The sequence below is a fragment of the Camelus ferus genome, chromosome 3 (genome assembly GCF_009834535.1).
Source record: "Camelus ferus isolate YT-003-E chromosome 3, BCGSAC_Cfer_1.0, whole genome shotgun sequence".
In the NCBI taxonomy this organism is placed as follows: Eukaryota; Metazoa; Chordata; class Mammalia; order Artiodactyla; family Camelidae; genus Camelus; species Camelus ferus.
Genome location: NC_045698.1, coordinates 96045225 through 96061037, shown reverse-complemented (window position 1 = coordinate 96061037; position 15813 = coordinate 96045225). Strand labels below are relative to the sequence as shown.

At 39.9% G+C, this 15813-nt stretch overlaps 2 protein-coding genes across 5 annotated transcripts in view; both read left to right on the top strand.

Moving 5' to 3' along the window:
- Positions 1–15813, top strand: part of KLHL3 (kelch like family member 3) — a 238162-nt gene that overhangs the window by 96404 nt on the left and 125945 nt on the right. The window lies entirely within an intron of this gene.
- Positions 10123–14086, top strand: HNRNPA0 (heterogeneous nuclear ribonucleoprotein A0). Its single transcript, XM_032476826.1, has one exon. The coding sequence runs from the start codon at positions 10440–10442 to the stop codon at positions 11358–11360; it is 921 nt and encodes a 306-aa protein (XP_032332717.1). The 5' UTR covers positions 10123–10439; the 3' UTR covers positions 11361–14086.

The window sequence follows — 15813 nt, the reverse complement described above, 5'->3', positions numbered from 1 at the left end:
GGAGGATTCCATGGGATAGCAGGGTCCCGTACCTCTGTGCTGCTCTCTTGTAACTCCCTGGGGGTGTGATCTGTCCTCAGTGTAGAGTGATTTTGTGGTACAGTGGGAACCTGGACCTATGGTGTTGGGGTTCCTAGCCTTGGTAAGGAGCCCCAGCTCAACCTGGGAGGCAGGTTTCAGGAAACAGCAGAGTCACCTTCCTGCAGGGGATGCTGTAATCTTGGACAGATAGCCTATAAACAATGACTAATCTGGACCAAAGATCAGAAGGCCATCCCTAAGTATTCTGGACTGTGTACAACCCCATGTCTTTGTCCTAGGGATGGGATGGGCTCTAATATTGACTGAGGTTAAATTTGTATCAAATTGAAGAGTGGTGGCTTAGGATGAAAATTACTTGAAAATAGAAGAAGACAATGATGTTTCCTTCTCCTAGAACTATGAAAACTTTCATACTCACCATACACATTTATAGCTGTCAAAATCTGGGGTAAGTTCCTTATGCATAAAAAGACTTTTTTCCCCAAAAAGTTCATCATGTCTTTAATTGTACCTTTTCTGTCAGAGAACTTGAGGTATTTCAGGTTGATATGTGCCTCCAGAAATTAATACTGGATGGAATCAGGATACCTCAACAAGTTTGCTTTTCTATTATTTTCTCTAACACCTAAGCTGAAGTGCCGAGAAGGAAGGAACAAGCTAGCCTGATGTTTGGTAGACGCAGGTGCGTTTCTGGTCTCTCTCCTTTCCTGGTACTCCCAGAGCTGACTTGGGGCCGGGAGCAGGTATGGGTTGAATACCAGTTTAATTTCAGTTTTCTTGCAGCTTTATCTTCCATGTGCAAATTGTCATTCAAATACCCAAACCTCATATTTCTTTTAATCTTAATTTGAGCCAGGAGGCACTGAGGACTGAGACTTCAGTAGACCAGATAAATGATGACTAAAAGCATAGAATGACAAGCCAACTCCTTCTTTAGTGATGTTTTTATTTTCCAAGTAAGGAAGCCTATACAGAAGCTATACAGGCAAGAGTGTCATGGGATTAGCCATGTGTGAAAAAGCCAGTTGACTGTAGGTTGGAAGTTGAGACTCTGCCACTACCTGGCTGTGTGGCCCTGGGCATGTCATTTTAACTCCCTGGGCCACATCTGTCACGTGAAAGGTTTGTACTGGATAACCAATAATGGATCTCTTCATGCTCTATTCTTGTGATCCTGGAGTGTAGGGTAAGAAGATTATTTTGAAATTGAAGTACAGTGATAAAAGAGCCTTACTGACAGTTAATACTTAGATATACTAGGAGTTATTATTTTTGGTAGAGCTTTTGAATGTGCCAGTGGGATCAGTGCAATGTTTTTACAAAACTATGATCAAAATCTTGTGATGAAAGTTACAGATTGTATTACTATATACTTTGGTTGTCTGCAGTAGATGATTGTATCAGGGCTTGGTGAAATCCCCCCAAACCAATGATGAGAATTAGAATCATTAGAATTTGAACTTAATTATATGCAATTTTAATCATTGAAAGAAACCCTGTTGATTGATACTTATGAATGAAAAGTGCTTTATATGTTACTTCAAAAGCTGGAAAATAGACCATATTTAGAATCCTGTGCAGCAAAGGAAACTAGATTTCAGGTAAATTATTCTGTACACATAGGCAATCCCAAACAAACAGATCACTGCTAAATATACTGAGAGATTTCAGTCATCATATTGATTATCATATGGAATGGGTTCCTCAAGGAGCATATGATTCTTGATTTCATAGTTCCTAATCATTAGCATACTGTTGTTGCTCATACAAATCTTGGGTAGTTATTTTAATTTTTTCCACTGTTCTCCTAGTTTTATTTGAAAAAAAAAGATGCATGTTATTTTATTTCTCTATTAATGTTCTGAAATTATGATAATAAATATCATTTAACTAAAAATGTTTAGATCCTGAATGATCTGGAAAGGCTTTATACATAATCTGAACTCACTGAACAACAATTAAATACCTCTCTTACAGCTTATTTAGTAGACTGACCTGTTCTTTGCTCTGTTCACTGTATATTTAGAAATTAGGAATGATCAGATTCCTGAGGAGTCTAAATGTATGCAGTAGTATGAATGTTACTTAATTCACAGATCTGAGTATAGAACACTTCACAAATTAAATCCTACTCTGAGTTGCCACTCTTTAGGTTGATGGAAATTTGATCTCAATCAATGCAAATTATTTCCCTTTTCTGTATAAGTGAGGAAGAGAAGCTTTATTAAATTGTTATCCATGTTTGGAATTATACTACAGGCTGAAATTAGAAGTTGAAATGGACTTAACAAGTAAGATTTAACAACTTCATTTTCACATGGATCTCATATGCCTCATGAGAAGAAAATATTCAGTATAAAATCTGCTGAAGGAAATAAATATTTTTAAAAATTGAAGTTCTTATTGGACTAAGAAAAACAGTACACTAAAAAACATATACTGTAAGAGTAATATAAGTAAAGTTCATAAAATTTGAAACCAAGAGTTGAGTAATTTATATACTTTAAAGGAATGTCATTCTGTGACCCTGTTATGGAATTCATAGGTATATCATTAAATCTGGTATAACCTTGCCTAGAGAAATCTAGGCAAGATGTGTGTAGGCAGCTTCACAGGAGCAGATGAGTGAGGTCTGACACCTCTGAACATGGATGCTGAGAGCACTTCTCTTCTACGTGGTTGTAGTCGTTTGCTAGGACTGCTTTCACAAAGTACCACACACTGGGTGGCTTAAACAACAGAATTTTATTTTCTCACAATTCTGGGGGCTAGAAGTCCAAGATTAAGGTGGTGTCAGGGTTAGTTTCTGGTGAAATCTCTTTCTGGCTTATAGACTGCTGCCGTCTCACTTCTAGAGCCTGCAGAAAGGAACACAGCCCTGCAGCAGCCTGATTTTTAGCCTAGTGAGACATGTCTGATTTCTTACAGACTGATGGATAATAAATTTGTGTTTTTTAAGGCACTGAGTTTGTAGTAATTTATTAGAGCAGCAAAAAGCCAATATACCATACACCATCATACCCTTGAAACTGACTTGTATGATTCCAAACACAGCATGTATACACACAGTTTCCTCTACTAGAAATGACATTATCTTCTTGTAGGCCTAACTCTTTTTTTTAAATTTCTCTGAAACCTTATTTTCAGATAATGTTGTTAAATTTATTTTTACTTTTTTGTATATATATTTATTGAATTATACTCAGTTTACAATGTTATGTCAATTTCTGGTATATAGCATAATGCTTCAGTCATACATGAACATACATAGATTCGTTTTCATATTCTTTTTCACCATAAGTTACTACAAGATATTGAATATAGTTCCCTGAGCTATACAGTAAAACTTGTTGTTTATCTATTTTATATATATTAGTATCTGCAAATCTCGAACTCCCAGTTTACTTCTTCCCACCCCCTTTCCCCCCGAGTAACCATGTTTGTTTTCTATGTCTGTGAGTCTGTTTCTATTTTGTAAATAAGGTCATTTGTCTTTTTTTTTTAAGTTTGGATTCAACTTATAAGTGATATCATATGGCATTTTTCTTTCTCTTTCTGGCTTACTTCACTTAGAATGACAATCTCCAGGTCCATCCATATTGCTGCAAATGGCATTATTTTATTATTTTTATGGCTGAGTAGTATTCCATTGTATAAATATACCACATCTTCTTTATCAGTCGTCTGTTGATGGACATTTAGTTTCTTTCCATGTCTTGGTTATTGTAAATAGTGCTGCTATGAACATTGGGGTGCATATATCTTTTTAAATTAAGGTTCCCTCTGTATATATGCCCAGGAGTGGGATTGCTGGATCATATGTTAAGTCTGTTTTGAGTCTTTTGAGGAATCTCCATACTGTTTCCATTAATGGAAACAAACTACATTCCTCCCAGCAGTGTAAGAAGATTCCCTTTTTTCCACAGCCTCTCCAGCATTTATCGTTTGTGGACTTTTGAATGATGCCATTCTGACTGGTGTGAGGTGGTACCTCATTTAGTTTTGATTTACATTTCTCTAATAATTAGTGATATTGAGCATTTTTTCATTTGCCTTTTGGCCATCTGTGTCTTTATTGGAGAATTGCCTGTTTAGGTCTTCTGCCCACTTTTGGATTGGGTTGTTTGTTTTTCTTATTAAGTTGTATGAACTGTTTATATATTCTGGAAATGAAGCCCTGGTCAGTCTCATCTTTTGCAAATATTTTTTGCTATTCCATAGGTTGACTTTTTGTTTTGCTTATGGTTTCCTTTGCTATGTAAAAGTCTTTAAGTTTAATTAGGTCCCAGTTGTTAATTTTTGCTTTTATTTCTACTGCCTGGGTAGACTGCCCTAGGGGAACATTGCTGAGATTTATGACAGATAATGTTTTGCCTATGTTTTCTTCTAAGAGGTTTATAGTGTCTTGTCTTATGTTTAAGTCTTTAAGCCATTTTGAGTTTATTTTTGTGTATGGTGTGAGGGAATATTCTAACTTCATTGATTTACATGCAGCTGTCCTGTTTTCCCAACACCGTTTGCTGAAGAGACTAACTCTTATACCTACTTCCGAAGTTAGCTTCTGCTAGAAGAATTTACTGATCTCTGGGTTTCTGCCTGTATCTACCCTAACACACAATACCTGTTGTACTTCTTAGTGCATTACTATTGTTGATTTCTACTCTTTTCCAAGACTGTTGTGCTCCTGGAGGCCAGGGACCTTTTCCCACAGCATCTAGGCCATGAATGAATTAAGTGGAGTGATGAATAAATGAAAATAGAATGTTCTAAATGCTTTTAATTTAGAAGGCTCTTATTCTGTGTGTGAGACCGTGCTTATGTTTGTACTTGAGTGTGTATTCTTTAGAGAAGAGATAGTCTGAGAAATGTCAATTTGTTAGGTCTTCTGTCTTTGTTTGGGCCAGTATAACAAAAATACCATAGACTGGGTAGCTTATAAACAACCAGAATTTATTTCTCACATTTCTGGAGTCTGGGAAGTCTAAGACAAAGGCGCTGGCAGATTCAGTATCGGTGAGGGTCCACTTCTCAGTTCACAGATGGGCATCTTCTTGCTGTGTCTTCACATGATGGAAGGAGGGCTAGAAAGCTCTTTGGGGTCTCTTTATAATGGCACTAATTCCATTCATGAGGGCTCTACTTTCATGGCCTGATCACCTCTGAAAGGCCTCACCTCCAAATACCAGCACATTGGGGATTAGTCCTCAAGCTATGAATCTGGGGGGACATAAACCTTCAGTCTATAACATCTTTTAATTCTGATAATCTCCCTCAACCTCTCTCTCACTGGCAGTTAAATAACTTATTATTGGAGTTTTATATATAAGAATTCCAGGTTTACTTGGGGCTATGGCTGTGGACCTTGTCCCAAGACCAAGGTGATACACATTGCTTTCAAGATAATGTTCAGCCTCCACTGTTACCTGTGTGTGTGGAGGGAGAGGATAAAGTGGAATGATAGGGCTGTACACTAGCTGGGCCACTGTTTCCTTCAATGGACAAAACCCCAGAAGCATTTGTTTGCATCTTTTGTTTTAAAATTAATCAATTTTAAAATTTAGATATAATTGACATATAACATTGTATTAGTTTTAGCTGTACAACATAATGATTTACAGTACGTATATATTGCAAAATGATAACCACAATACATTTAGTTAACATCTATCACCACATATAGTTACAATTTTTTTTCTTGTGTTAAGAACTTTTAAGATTTACTCTTACAACCATCAAATATACAATGTAGTATTGTTAACTATCATCACCATGCTGTACATGATATCCCCAGAACTTATCTTATAACTGGAAGTTTGTTCCTTTTGTCTGGTCACTTCTCCCACACTTGGGAAGCTATCTTGTTTTCCCACCAAATCCTCCTCCTTTAATATCCTCTCCCATGTGGAGGAAACAAATATAAATCCCTTCTAAAAGCCTAGATTTTGTACCAGAGGCAAGAAAATACACAAGGAGTGAAGCAAGATATAATTAATATCTCCACTGATTGAACTGGTCTGAATATTCGTGTTAGGAGAGTCTCTTTTAAGTCTAGTCCTTGTTGTGCCTTTTTTTTTTTTTTTAGAGCATTTTATCATGGGTATTACTCTTAGGTTGCCCAAGGGGGGAAGGGGGAGAGAGGCATGTGCCTTTGAGAGAAAACAGGTGAGAGGAGCCCCAATAATGGCATGTTGACATTTTTGCCATTCTGTCAAGTATGGGGTTTAAAGTCAGACTTACTTTGATTTGATAAAATAAGTAATGTGACCTTTCACACATCATCATAATGGTATAAGATTCATAATACCAGTCATTATTTTTCCTCTACAATTATCAATTCAAGTGCTACATGATATTCCTACTTGAACTATTTATTTATAAATTACTCCCTTATTTAATTAGTTAGCTATTTGGGGGCAATTAAATACTTACCAGCTTTTTTTTTCTAGTATAAACAGTATTGAGATGGATATCCTTGTAGCCAAATCCTTACATAGATCCTCAATTATTTCCTTAGGATAAATTTCCAGAAACATTATTAATGGTTCAAGAGAACAGATCAAATTTTGAGGCTATTTATGTGAGTCGCTAAAGAGTCCACTAGAAAGATTGTACCTCATCACAAATGACAGAGTGCCCCTTTGGAAAGTACCTTGAGTAAATAAAAATGGAACATCTATTGGTCTGCTAGGGCTGCTGTAACAAAATACCAAAGAATAGGTGATTTAAACAACAGAAATTAATTTCCTCTGCAGTTTGGGAGGTTGGGGTCCAAGATCAAGGTACCAGCAGGATTGGGTTCTCCTGAGACCTTTCTCCTGTGCTTGCAGATGATCACCTCCTTGCTGTCTCGTCACATGGTCATTCCTCTGTGCACATATGCCCCTGAGTCTCCTTCTCTTCTTATAAGGATACTAACCATATTGGATTAGGGCCTCACCCTAAATGGATGCATTTTAAGCTAATCACCTCTTTAAAGAACTTATCTTTGATTTCAGTTACATTTAGAAGTACTGGAGGGGGGAGGGCTAGGGCTTTAAAATATGAATTTGGTGGGGAGGAAGAGTGGGGACACAATTCAGTTCATAACAGAACTCTAACTGCAAAAAAGTCTTGGATATAATAAGAATTTGACTTAAAAAAAACCAGAGTTGCTTCTTTCTGAAAATACAGCTGGCCATAGTTTCCCCTTTCTTCCTCAGCTCATTATTTTTCCTTTTCTCTTGTTCTCTTTTTCTTTTTCTAGGTATATTCAGATACAGTAAAATACAGTCTTTTTAATGTGCAGTTATATGAGTTGTGCAATCATTTTCCATCCCTTGCAGGAGGGATGGAAATCAAAAGTTGTCTAAATTTCAGTTATATTTTTAAACTTTTTTGTTTTGGAAGGGTGAGATACTTGTAAGCAACATAAAGCCAAGAAAGATACTCAGGCAATGATCTAAAAGGTAAAGTAGAAAAAAAGGTTTCTACTTGAATGATCTGAGAGGTAGGAAACTGACAGCATCATTTAAGTGTTTATATAACACTACTTACTCACTGTCCCTACCTTTACTGATCTAATCTCCAAAAAGAATTGGACATCCCAATTAACTTGCATCTATCTTGGCTCTCTAAATGTCTCTTAAATATGCTGTGTTGTTTCCAATCATCCTAACCCCCTTCTCTATGTAAGGCTTATACTAGACATGTGTTTCTATGAAGCTTTCCTAGTCAATAGAAATTAAACCAATAATGGATCCTCAACAAGGTAGTGTGGAAGATTGTTTTTAAAACAATGTAGGAACAAACTGCTACTTTAGGATTTACAGTTTGGATAGGAAAATAAGTTATCTCTTTCAGAAATTCATCTTTTACTGTTTTTACATTTATTTGGATGACTCTAAAATATATTTCCTCAGATCTAATCTCTTATCTGAGCTATAGTCTTGGGCATCCCAGAAAACAGAATCCCATGAATATCCCACTATCACCTTAAACATTAACAACTATGTTCATCACCTTCCCTACTCCCTCTAAAATAAAGTAATTTTCTTAGATTTTCTAGTTATATCATGCTGCAATCTTAGGCCTTCAGATTTCAAACACTAGAATGCTTTTATTTTCCTCATTCTTTATCATCAGTTAGCAAATCCTGACATACCTGAATTTTGTTTTATAACAAGATGATAGTTTCTATTATTCTTCTAATTTTTCCAGTAGCTCTTATTCCTGTCTCACATGCTGTATACTACTCTTATTATCTGCTTCTCCTCACAAGATTGTAAGGTATGTGAAGGCAGAGATTTTTGTCTGTTGTTTACTGCTATATTCCCAGCACGCAGTATATAATTTATTGGGTAAACTGAGCACTTACTATGTGCAAGGCACTGTGCTCTGTGTTTACATGCAGAATCTCATTTAATTTTTTACCACACCTGGTAGGTGTTTTATTGTTCTGATTTTCAGATAATAAAACTTTTATTTTCTTTATTTAAGAAAGGTTAAGTGACTTGTCCAGTCACACAATTCAGTAGTCACACAGTTAGCAGGTGGCAGAGCCAGTCTGTTTTTGTCCCCAAACCCTGAAGCCTTTGGAATGATATTGACTCCTTAATCTGAATTTCAGGACATTCCATAATATCAAGACCCTCAACCTATCTTATTATCTGTCGAAAACCAGTCAAGCTGGTCCATTCACTGCCTCTGGAAGCTTGTGTAGCTTGTATGTTTCTTCCAGATTTTGTTCAGATAAACGTCCTATATAAATTTTATCTAGCCTTTGACTGATTCAGTGCAGCTTCCATTTCTAACAAATCATTCGTGAATACACTGCATTCCAGTATACAGTGAGGAATTACTCTCTATTTACCATATGGTTTTAGGGCTCTTGGTTACAGTATGTTTTATACCTTGTATCCCACTTCTTACGTCTTGCTTGGCACACAAATGGTTCAATGAATGGAAGCCATTATTTCTTGCATCCCCACCTGAGTCCCTATGGCAGTTATCAGGGGTGCGTGATACTGATAAACAATGTTCACGTGCTTAACTGCTTGCGCTCCCAGTTCAATCGAAAACGCCTTTTAAAAGCTTACGTTTTAGTTGGGAAAGAAGCACGCATAAGTATCGTAAATGTATAAAACGGTGTGTATACTGGGGTAAAATGAAAATGTCTGCTGTCGGAGCGTGAAGGGAGGCTGAGGGGCGTCACGGGAAGGCTTCATGGACGGCCGAGGGCGGCGGGGGTCTCGCGCCACGCCTCGGCCGGAAAGTCTGAAGCACTGTGGGTGCGCTGCTGTCCTCCACATGGCCTCGGGCTCGCTTTTGCGCAGGGCCACGTGCCGATGCTTGTCTAATCGCGCCTCGGGCTCACTATAAACGGTTAATAACCGCCCTTTCAGAGCGGGCCTCTCCCTTCCATCTTTGTGCGAACGGGAGGGGCGAGGACATCAGGTGTAGCGGCCTGGCCGAAATGCGGCGGGTAAATGCAGGCCCCCAACCCCAACAGTCGAGTTTTCAAAAAGCCCGCGCCTGGCGCCCCAGGCCGCATCCGTTGGGAACGGCCCCCAGCGCGCACCCGCTCACCCCCCGCGCGGCAAACCCAGGGCGGTAGGAGGCGAGGGGGTGGCAGGCAGGATCCGCACACAGGGGGCGCCAAGGCTAGCGCGCATCGGGGAGCGCGCTCGTCCGGCGGCTGCCGAAAACGGAAGTGGGTGCGAGCGCATTGTTGTGATTGGCTGAACTGACATGTCTCTCAAGGGGCTGGCGCGAACGCCACTGCGGAGTTGGGCGAGGGGGACACGGCAAGGGGAGGGGAGAAATCATCGGGAACAGCCGCGGGGCTGGGGACAAACGAATAGCACAGTTGCGCGAAGGGCAGGGAGAGTCCTTAGACGGGGCACACTGGGGACCCCAGGAGTGAAAGCGGGCGGTAGGGTCAGTGGCGGGAGCAGCGCAGACCGAGGGCTTGAATAGACCGCGGAGGGCGGGGAGCCCGTGACCGAGACCCGCGCTGCAGCGCGGTAGGCGGGACTAAGGAGAGCGAGGTGATGATTGGCAGACAGCCCTGGGCTGCCGTACGTCGGCGGTGACGCACGCCTCGGGGAGGGTGCGCGCGCGTTCAGCGGCCTCTTTGTGTGGTGCCCAGATAGGGGAGCGGAGGTGGCGGTGGCGGTAGCGGTGGCCTTGGTTGTCTTCCAGTCTCCTCGGCTCGCCCTCTAGCCGGCACCTCTCCCCTCCCCTCCCCCTTCCTCTTTTCCTCCTTCCCTTCCCTTCCCTTCTTCCCTTCCCCGTCGGTGACCGGCGGGGGCGGCTCCAGCAACGGCTGGGCCCAAGCTGTGAAGAGGCCTTAGCCAACGATAACAGCGACGGCGAAACCTCGGAGCTCGCAGGGCGGGGGGAAGGCCCGGGCCGTGGAGATGGAGAATTCCCAGTTGTGTAAGCTGTTCATCGGCGGCCTCAACGTGCAGACGAGTGAGTCGGGCCTGCGCGGCCACTTTGAGGCCTTTGGGACCCTGACGGACTGCGTGGTAGTGGTGAACCCCCAGACCAAGCGCTCCCGTTGCTTCGGCTTCGTGACCTACTCCAATGTGGAGGAGGCCGATGCCGCCATGGCCGCCTCGCCCCATGCCGTGGACGGCAACACGGTGGAGCTGAAGCGGGCGGTGTCCCGGGAGGATTCGGCGCGGCCCGGTGCCCACGCCAAGGTGAAGAAGCTCTTTGTCGGGGGCCTTAAGGGAGACGTGGCCGAGGGCGACCTGATCGAGCACTTCTCGCAGTTTGGCACCGTAGAAAAGGCCGAGATTATTGCCGACAAGCAGTCGGGCAAGAAGCGTGGCTTCGGCTTCGTGTATTTTCAGAATCACGACGCGGCAGACAAGGCCGCCGTCGTCAAGTTCCATCCGATCCAGGGCCATCGCGTGGAGGTGAAGAAGGCTGTCCCCAAGGAGGATATCCACTCCGGGGGAGGCGGAGGCGGCTCCCGGTCCTCCCGGGGCGGCCGAGGCGGCCGGGGTCGCGGCGGTGGTCGTGACCAGAACGGCTTGTCTAAAGGCGGCGGCGGCGGTTACAACAGCTACGGTGGTTACGGCGGCGGCGGTGGTGGCGGCTACAACGCCTACGGAGGCGGCGGAGGCGGCTCGTCCTACGGTGGAAGCGACTACGGTAACGGTTTCGGAGGCTTCGGCAGCTACAGCCAGCACCAGTCCTCCTATGGGCCCATGAAGAGCGGCGGCGGCGGCGGCGGCGGCGGAGGCAGCAGCTGGGGCGGTCGCAGTAACAGTGGACCTTACAGAGGCGGCTATGGTGGTGGGGGTGGCTATGGAGGTAGCTCCTTCTAAAAAAAAATTTAAGATGCCTGGGAGTGGCTATAGGGGTAGCCCTTTTCAACCCCCCAACTAGGGTCGACTCTTAAGCCCCTTCCCCTCCCACCGCCTTCCCCATTTTGCCCTTGGGGGAGCCACTTCTAAGGCTGCTCACCCTTGGGGGTGTTGCCGTGTTTGCCTGCCACCTCTCTTGTCTCTCCCTCTGAAGATGGACTTGGCCCCACATACACATTTTTGTGTTACAGTCATTGATGGACTCTATTTTTTTATTATTACTTGGACCTTGGTCGTTTTTATACTAGCAAAATGTCTTGTTTTAATTTGTGTTTTTTTTTGGGGGGGTGGGAGTGAACTTGCTGATTCTGTAGCAAAACCTTGGGCGGGGGTTGGGGTGGGGGGTAGTTTACTTTGTTGTAAGGACTTGATACCTGGCTACAGCATTTTCTATGAAATTACTTGGATCCCATGCCCGAAATTTGGAAGCATATGTACAAAAATCATTTTTACGTTTTATTTTTAATAAATCATTGTGTTTGACCGTAAATGTCTAACCTTTTTTTTATAGGATCCATTCCATACCATTTTAAGGGATATTAGTTGAAAATTTTTCGTGTTAATCCTTAATTCTTGATGTGTACTTAGAAAAACTTTTAAACGGTCCTGTGGGTTTTTTTTTTTTTTCTTGCTGTTGCCCTGCTAGTGACTTGTTGAATTTTATCCCTTACAGACAAAACTTTGAAGTGGTGGATGTGGCTTTTTAAAATCTTTAAAGTTTCTGTGCATCCATCTCTTGTACTAAGCGATTTTGCTTACCATCTTGACATGGTTGGTCACCTCTTTCTATGAGAATTTACTTAAAAGTATGTACTGTGTAGTTCTAAAGAAATAGTTTGTGTTAAGCATGTGTTTTCATTCATATAAACTGTTTAAAATTTTCAGATGGCCTGGTTTCAGCCCTCTTACTGGTTTGTCTATATTGAATGGTTACAAATAAGGGTTATATTTTACCCTCAAACTAAATGCGTTTTTGTATTTTCAGAGCAGGTTTAAACTTTTTTTTTTTTTTTTTCTATAGCTGAACTGTTGTTCTCATGCAAATCCTCCCCCAACCTTTGTAGCACCATCTACTGGCAGAATGGCAGTATATCTGCAAAACAATTTGTTTAAAAACTTGTCTAGGATAATTGCATCAGATTCAGAAGTTTTGCCATCACAAATCTGCAGACTCTGGTTATACATTTACTTGTAACTGAGATGGGCTTTACAGGAATGTAGTTAAACAGTCCATATCACAATTCCCCTTTATACATGAGATTTGAAAATGTAAACTGCTATGCATAGCTTGGGTAAAGGCCCCAAATTGCTATGACAACTAATGAACCAGCTACATGTACTGGAATCTTAGGTGCAAGTTGTAAAGCAAAATATCTGTGTATTCTGCTTGATTAACAAATGTATATTTGTAGCCCTTTCTTGCAATAGAATTCAAGTTGTTGTTTATAAAAAGCAAAACAAAATGATAATAGGAGAAAATTGCCTTCCTGGATAGAAATATAGAATAGCAGCGTTTATGGATATCACAAATAAAGAATTCAATTCTTTACATGATTGAGTGAGAGTATGTATAACCTGGTGGGTGGGTTCAGACTACCTATTAATCTAGTACAGACACGATGTAATGTTAGTGGTAAAATATATGACTTGAATTTTGATGTTGAAAGCCCAGAGCTCTATTAATCTTTCTTAAGGGAGTTGATTGGGCTTTAAAGTAAAAGAAATACTGACCCTTTTTCTCTTAGTTCTTGTCACTGTATATTAAAGTTGATTCTTGCAAAAATGTTTTTCCTAATTACCAGGGTTCTATTTTCAAGAGATAGAAGAAAGGTCAAGATTGCTGGGTTAAATATGGCTGCTCAGTAGTCACTTTGACAAAAGATAGCTGATTCTTGACCTTAAGTACCTCTATGACAACTGGGATAGATGTTTTTTTGCCACATTGAATAAGTAAACACATAGTCAAATCTTGCTCTCAAATGTTTTTACAGTTTGCTTAAATTTTTCACTCTTAGCAAAATGCATCATACTGTGTTTCTTTGGTAGTTTGGTCCAGCTTTTGCAGGGACCTCAGATACAGAAAATGATTTGCTTAAAATTTTATTATAGTTACTGCTCACCTTGCCTTTTACTCAGTGGAAAGATTTATTTCTTCTGGTTCAATTGGAATAGTCCACTTTTTGGAGGATTTTCAAAACTTGAATGGGATCATTTTATATTTCCAACATGACTTAAAAAATTATGTAAAAGAATTTCCTGTTAATTAGAAAAGTGACTTAAGTGTTCTGTTCATGGTATATTACTGCTTTATTGTCATGTATCTTACCTTTACAAATTTCTGTAATCTGGATTAGTATTTAGTGAAGGCAAAAATAGTGGTAGTCTTTCTGGAATTCCTCTTGTCAATTTTTATGCAAGCGTTTTTGGCATGTAGAACTTATTTATTTTTACGTTTTGACCTTTTTCACCTATGAGACTATCTGAACATTACTTCACATTTAATTTAAGAATTCATGGGAGGAGGTGGTATAGAACCTAATCAGTATTGAAAACAATTTTTTGCGCTATGCTTGAGTCTAATTTGTAAGATTAGCAAAATAAAAACCTATTTTTTTGTCTCCCTATTGTGAAGAACTTTTGCATCTACAGTGTTTTTAGTGTAAAGTCAATAAAGTCAATGGTAATCAGTTGTGATTTGAAAGACTGATAATAATTTCTAATCTTAAAAAGCTTGCAAATGGTTAATGTTCATAGTGATAAGTGTCAAGTGAGAATGTTATACTGATTGTTTCCTCCTATAACTTAGTGGTTTGAAACATAGATTTCATATTTAAATCTTCACGATGATTTTTTGTTTTTAGGCAAAGTTAAAGGATGGAGGATACTTGAGAATTTGAGATTTAGGATTATTTTGCTCAAGGCCAGAAATGGCAATGACAGTTACTTGATTTGTAGGCTTATTTACCTTTTAAATGTGCTTAATTTTCTCAAATTTGTGAATTTGTACTTTGCATTAAATTTTGTATGTGTCTTTGCTAATTGCAATCGGGCATTTGGATGTTGGATTGATTTGAGCAAAACTGCATCTAGACAATGTAAGGACTTTCCCCCAAACATTTGCACTTAGAAGAGGGTAAGTCTCTTCCATTTTGAACCAACTTACTGAGTCAGTGTAAGATTTCAGTCACTGGGAGGAGTTCCTTCTATTCCCTTTTTCAGAAAGCTCTATTTTGTTTCTGAAACAAGTTAACAAAGATTGCTTCTAAACCAGAAAGGACGATGCCTTTTCCTCTGTGTCTTACTGCAGGTTACTTTGCTGTGCCTTTATCTCATGGTTTCTATTAAAAGTGAAAATACTGCAAGATTTTTTTTTTTCAATGAAAAGTTCCTTTCTACTGTGTTACTTAATTTAAAAATTATAATATTGCACATTTGGATTGTACTTCAAGTCATAGGAAATACTACTATTACTAGGAAATAGAAAATATGTTTGTCAATCTTCTTGAGGCTGGTGTCTTTAAAAATAGGTAGAATTAGGCATTTAAGTAACTGCTTAATAAGTGAAACTAAACATAGTAAAAATTCTACCAACATCAGCAAACCCTCTTCTCAGGGATAATCTTGTTGACAGCTGTATGTCCAGCTAGATCTTTTTTGTTTGTAGCTAACATTTGAAAAAGTAGGATTATAGCTTTGCAGTTTAAATCATTGACAGACCCTCATCTTTCCTAATGCCTGTGTAATGTTCTATGGTATGGCTGTAAACATAGCATAGAACATTCCTCTGTTGATGGACATGAAGCTTCTTGTTACGAATAATGCAACGATTATTACTACAGATAATACTCTTGCTCATGAAATACGCACTTAGTTGATGAGATGGCTACCTCAGAGTTTAATGTGCTATATAATGAGAATGCAGTATCAGAAGTTATTTTTCAGTTCTCATACAGAGAAAGATTTTATACTCATAGGTAACTCTTTTAAAGCCTTAGGGTAAATTCAACTAAAACATTTTACTGAAAAATGTCAAAGCTAGATAATACATGGTAAAATAATGGCCTATGAAGACCATTATATTGCTTCTCTTTTCTCCCAGTGCCCAGAGGTAAGTTACATTGTCTTCATCTAGATCTTTTGATTTGCAGGGTGATACATTTACCTTTTTTTAAGAACAAAAATTAGATCTAATTTTTATATATACATAGATATATATGTATTTTAACTTCAGAGGCATCCCATATCTGTACATAACAGCTGTCTCAGAACTGTGGTATAATACAGTACGGATGCACCATTATTGATTAGCATGTTTCCATTCTTCTGCTTAGAATTTAAAATTACTTTTACAGGGCTTATGTTGCCATTTGCAATATACCAAAGAGGAAAAAAAAAGTACAGGAATCTGACTGAA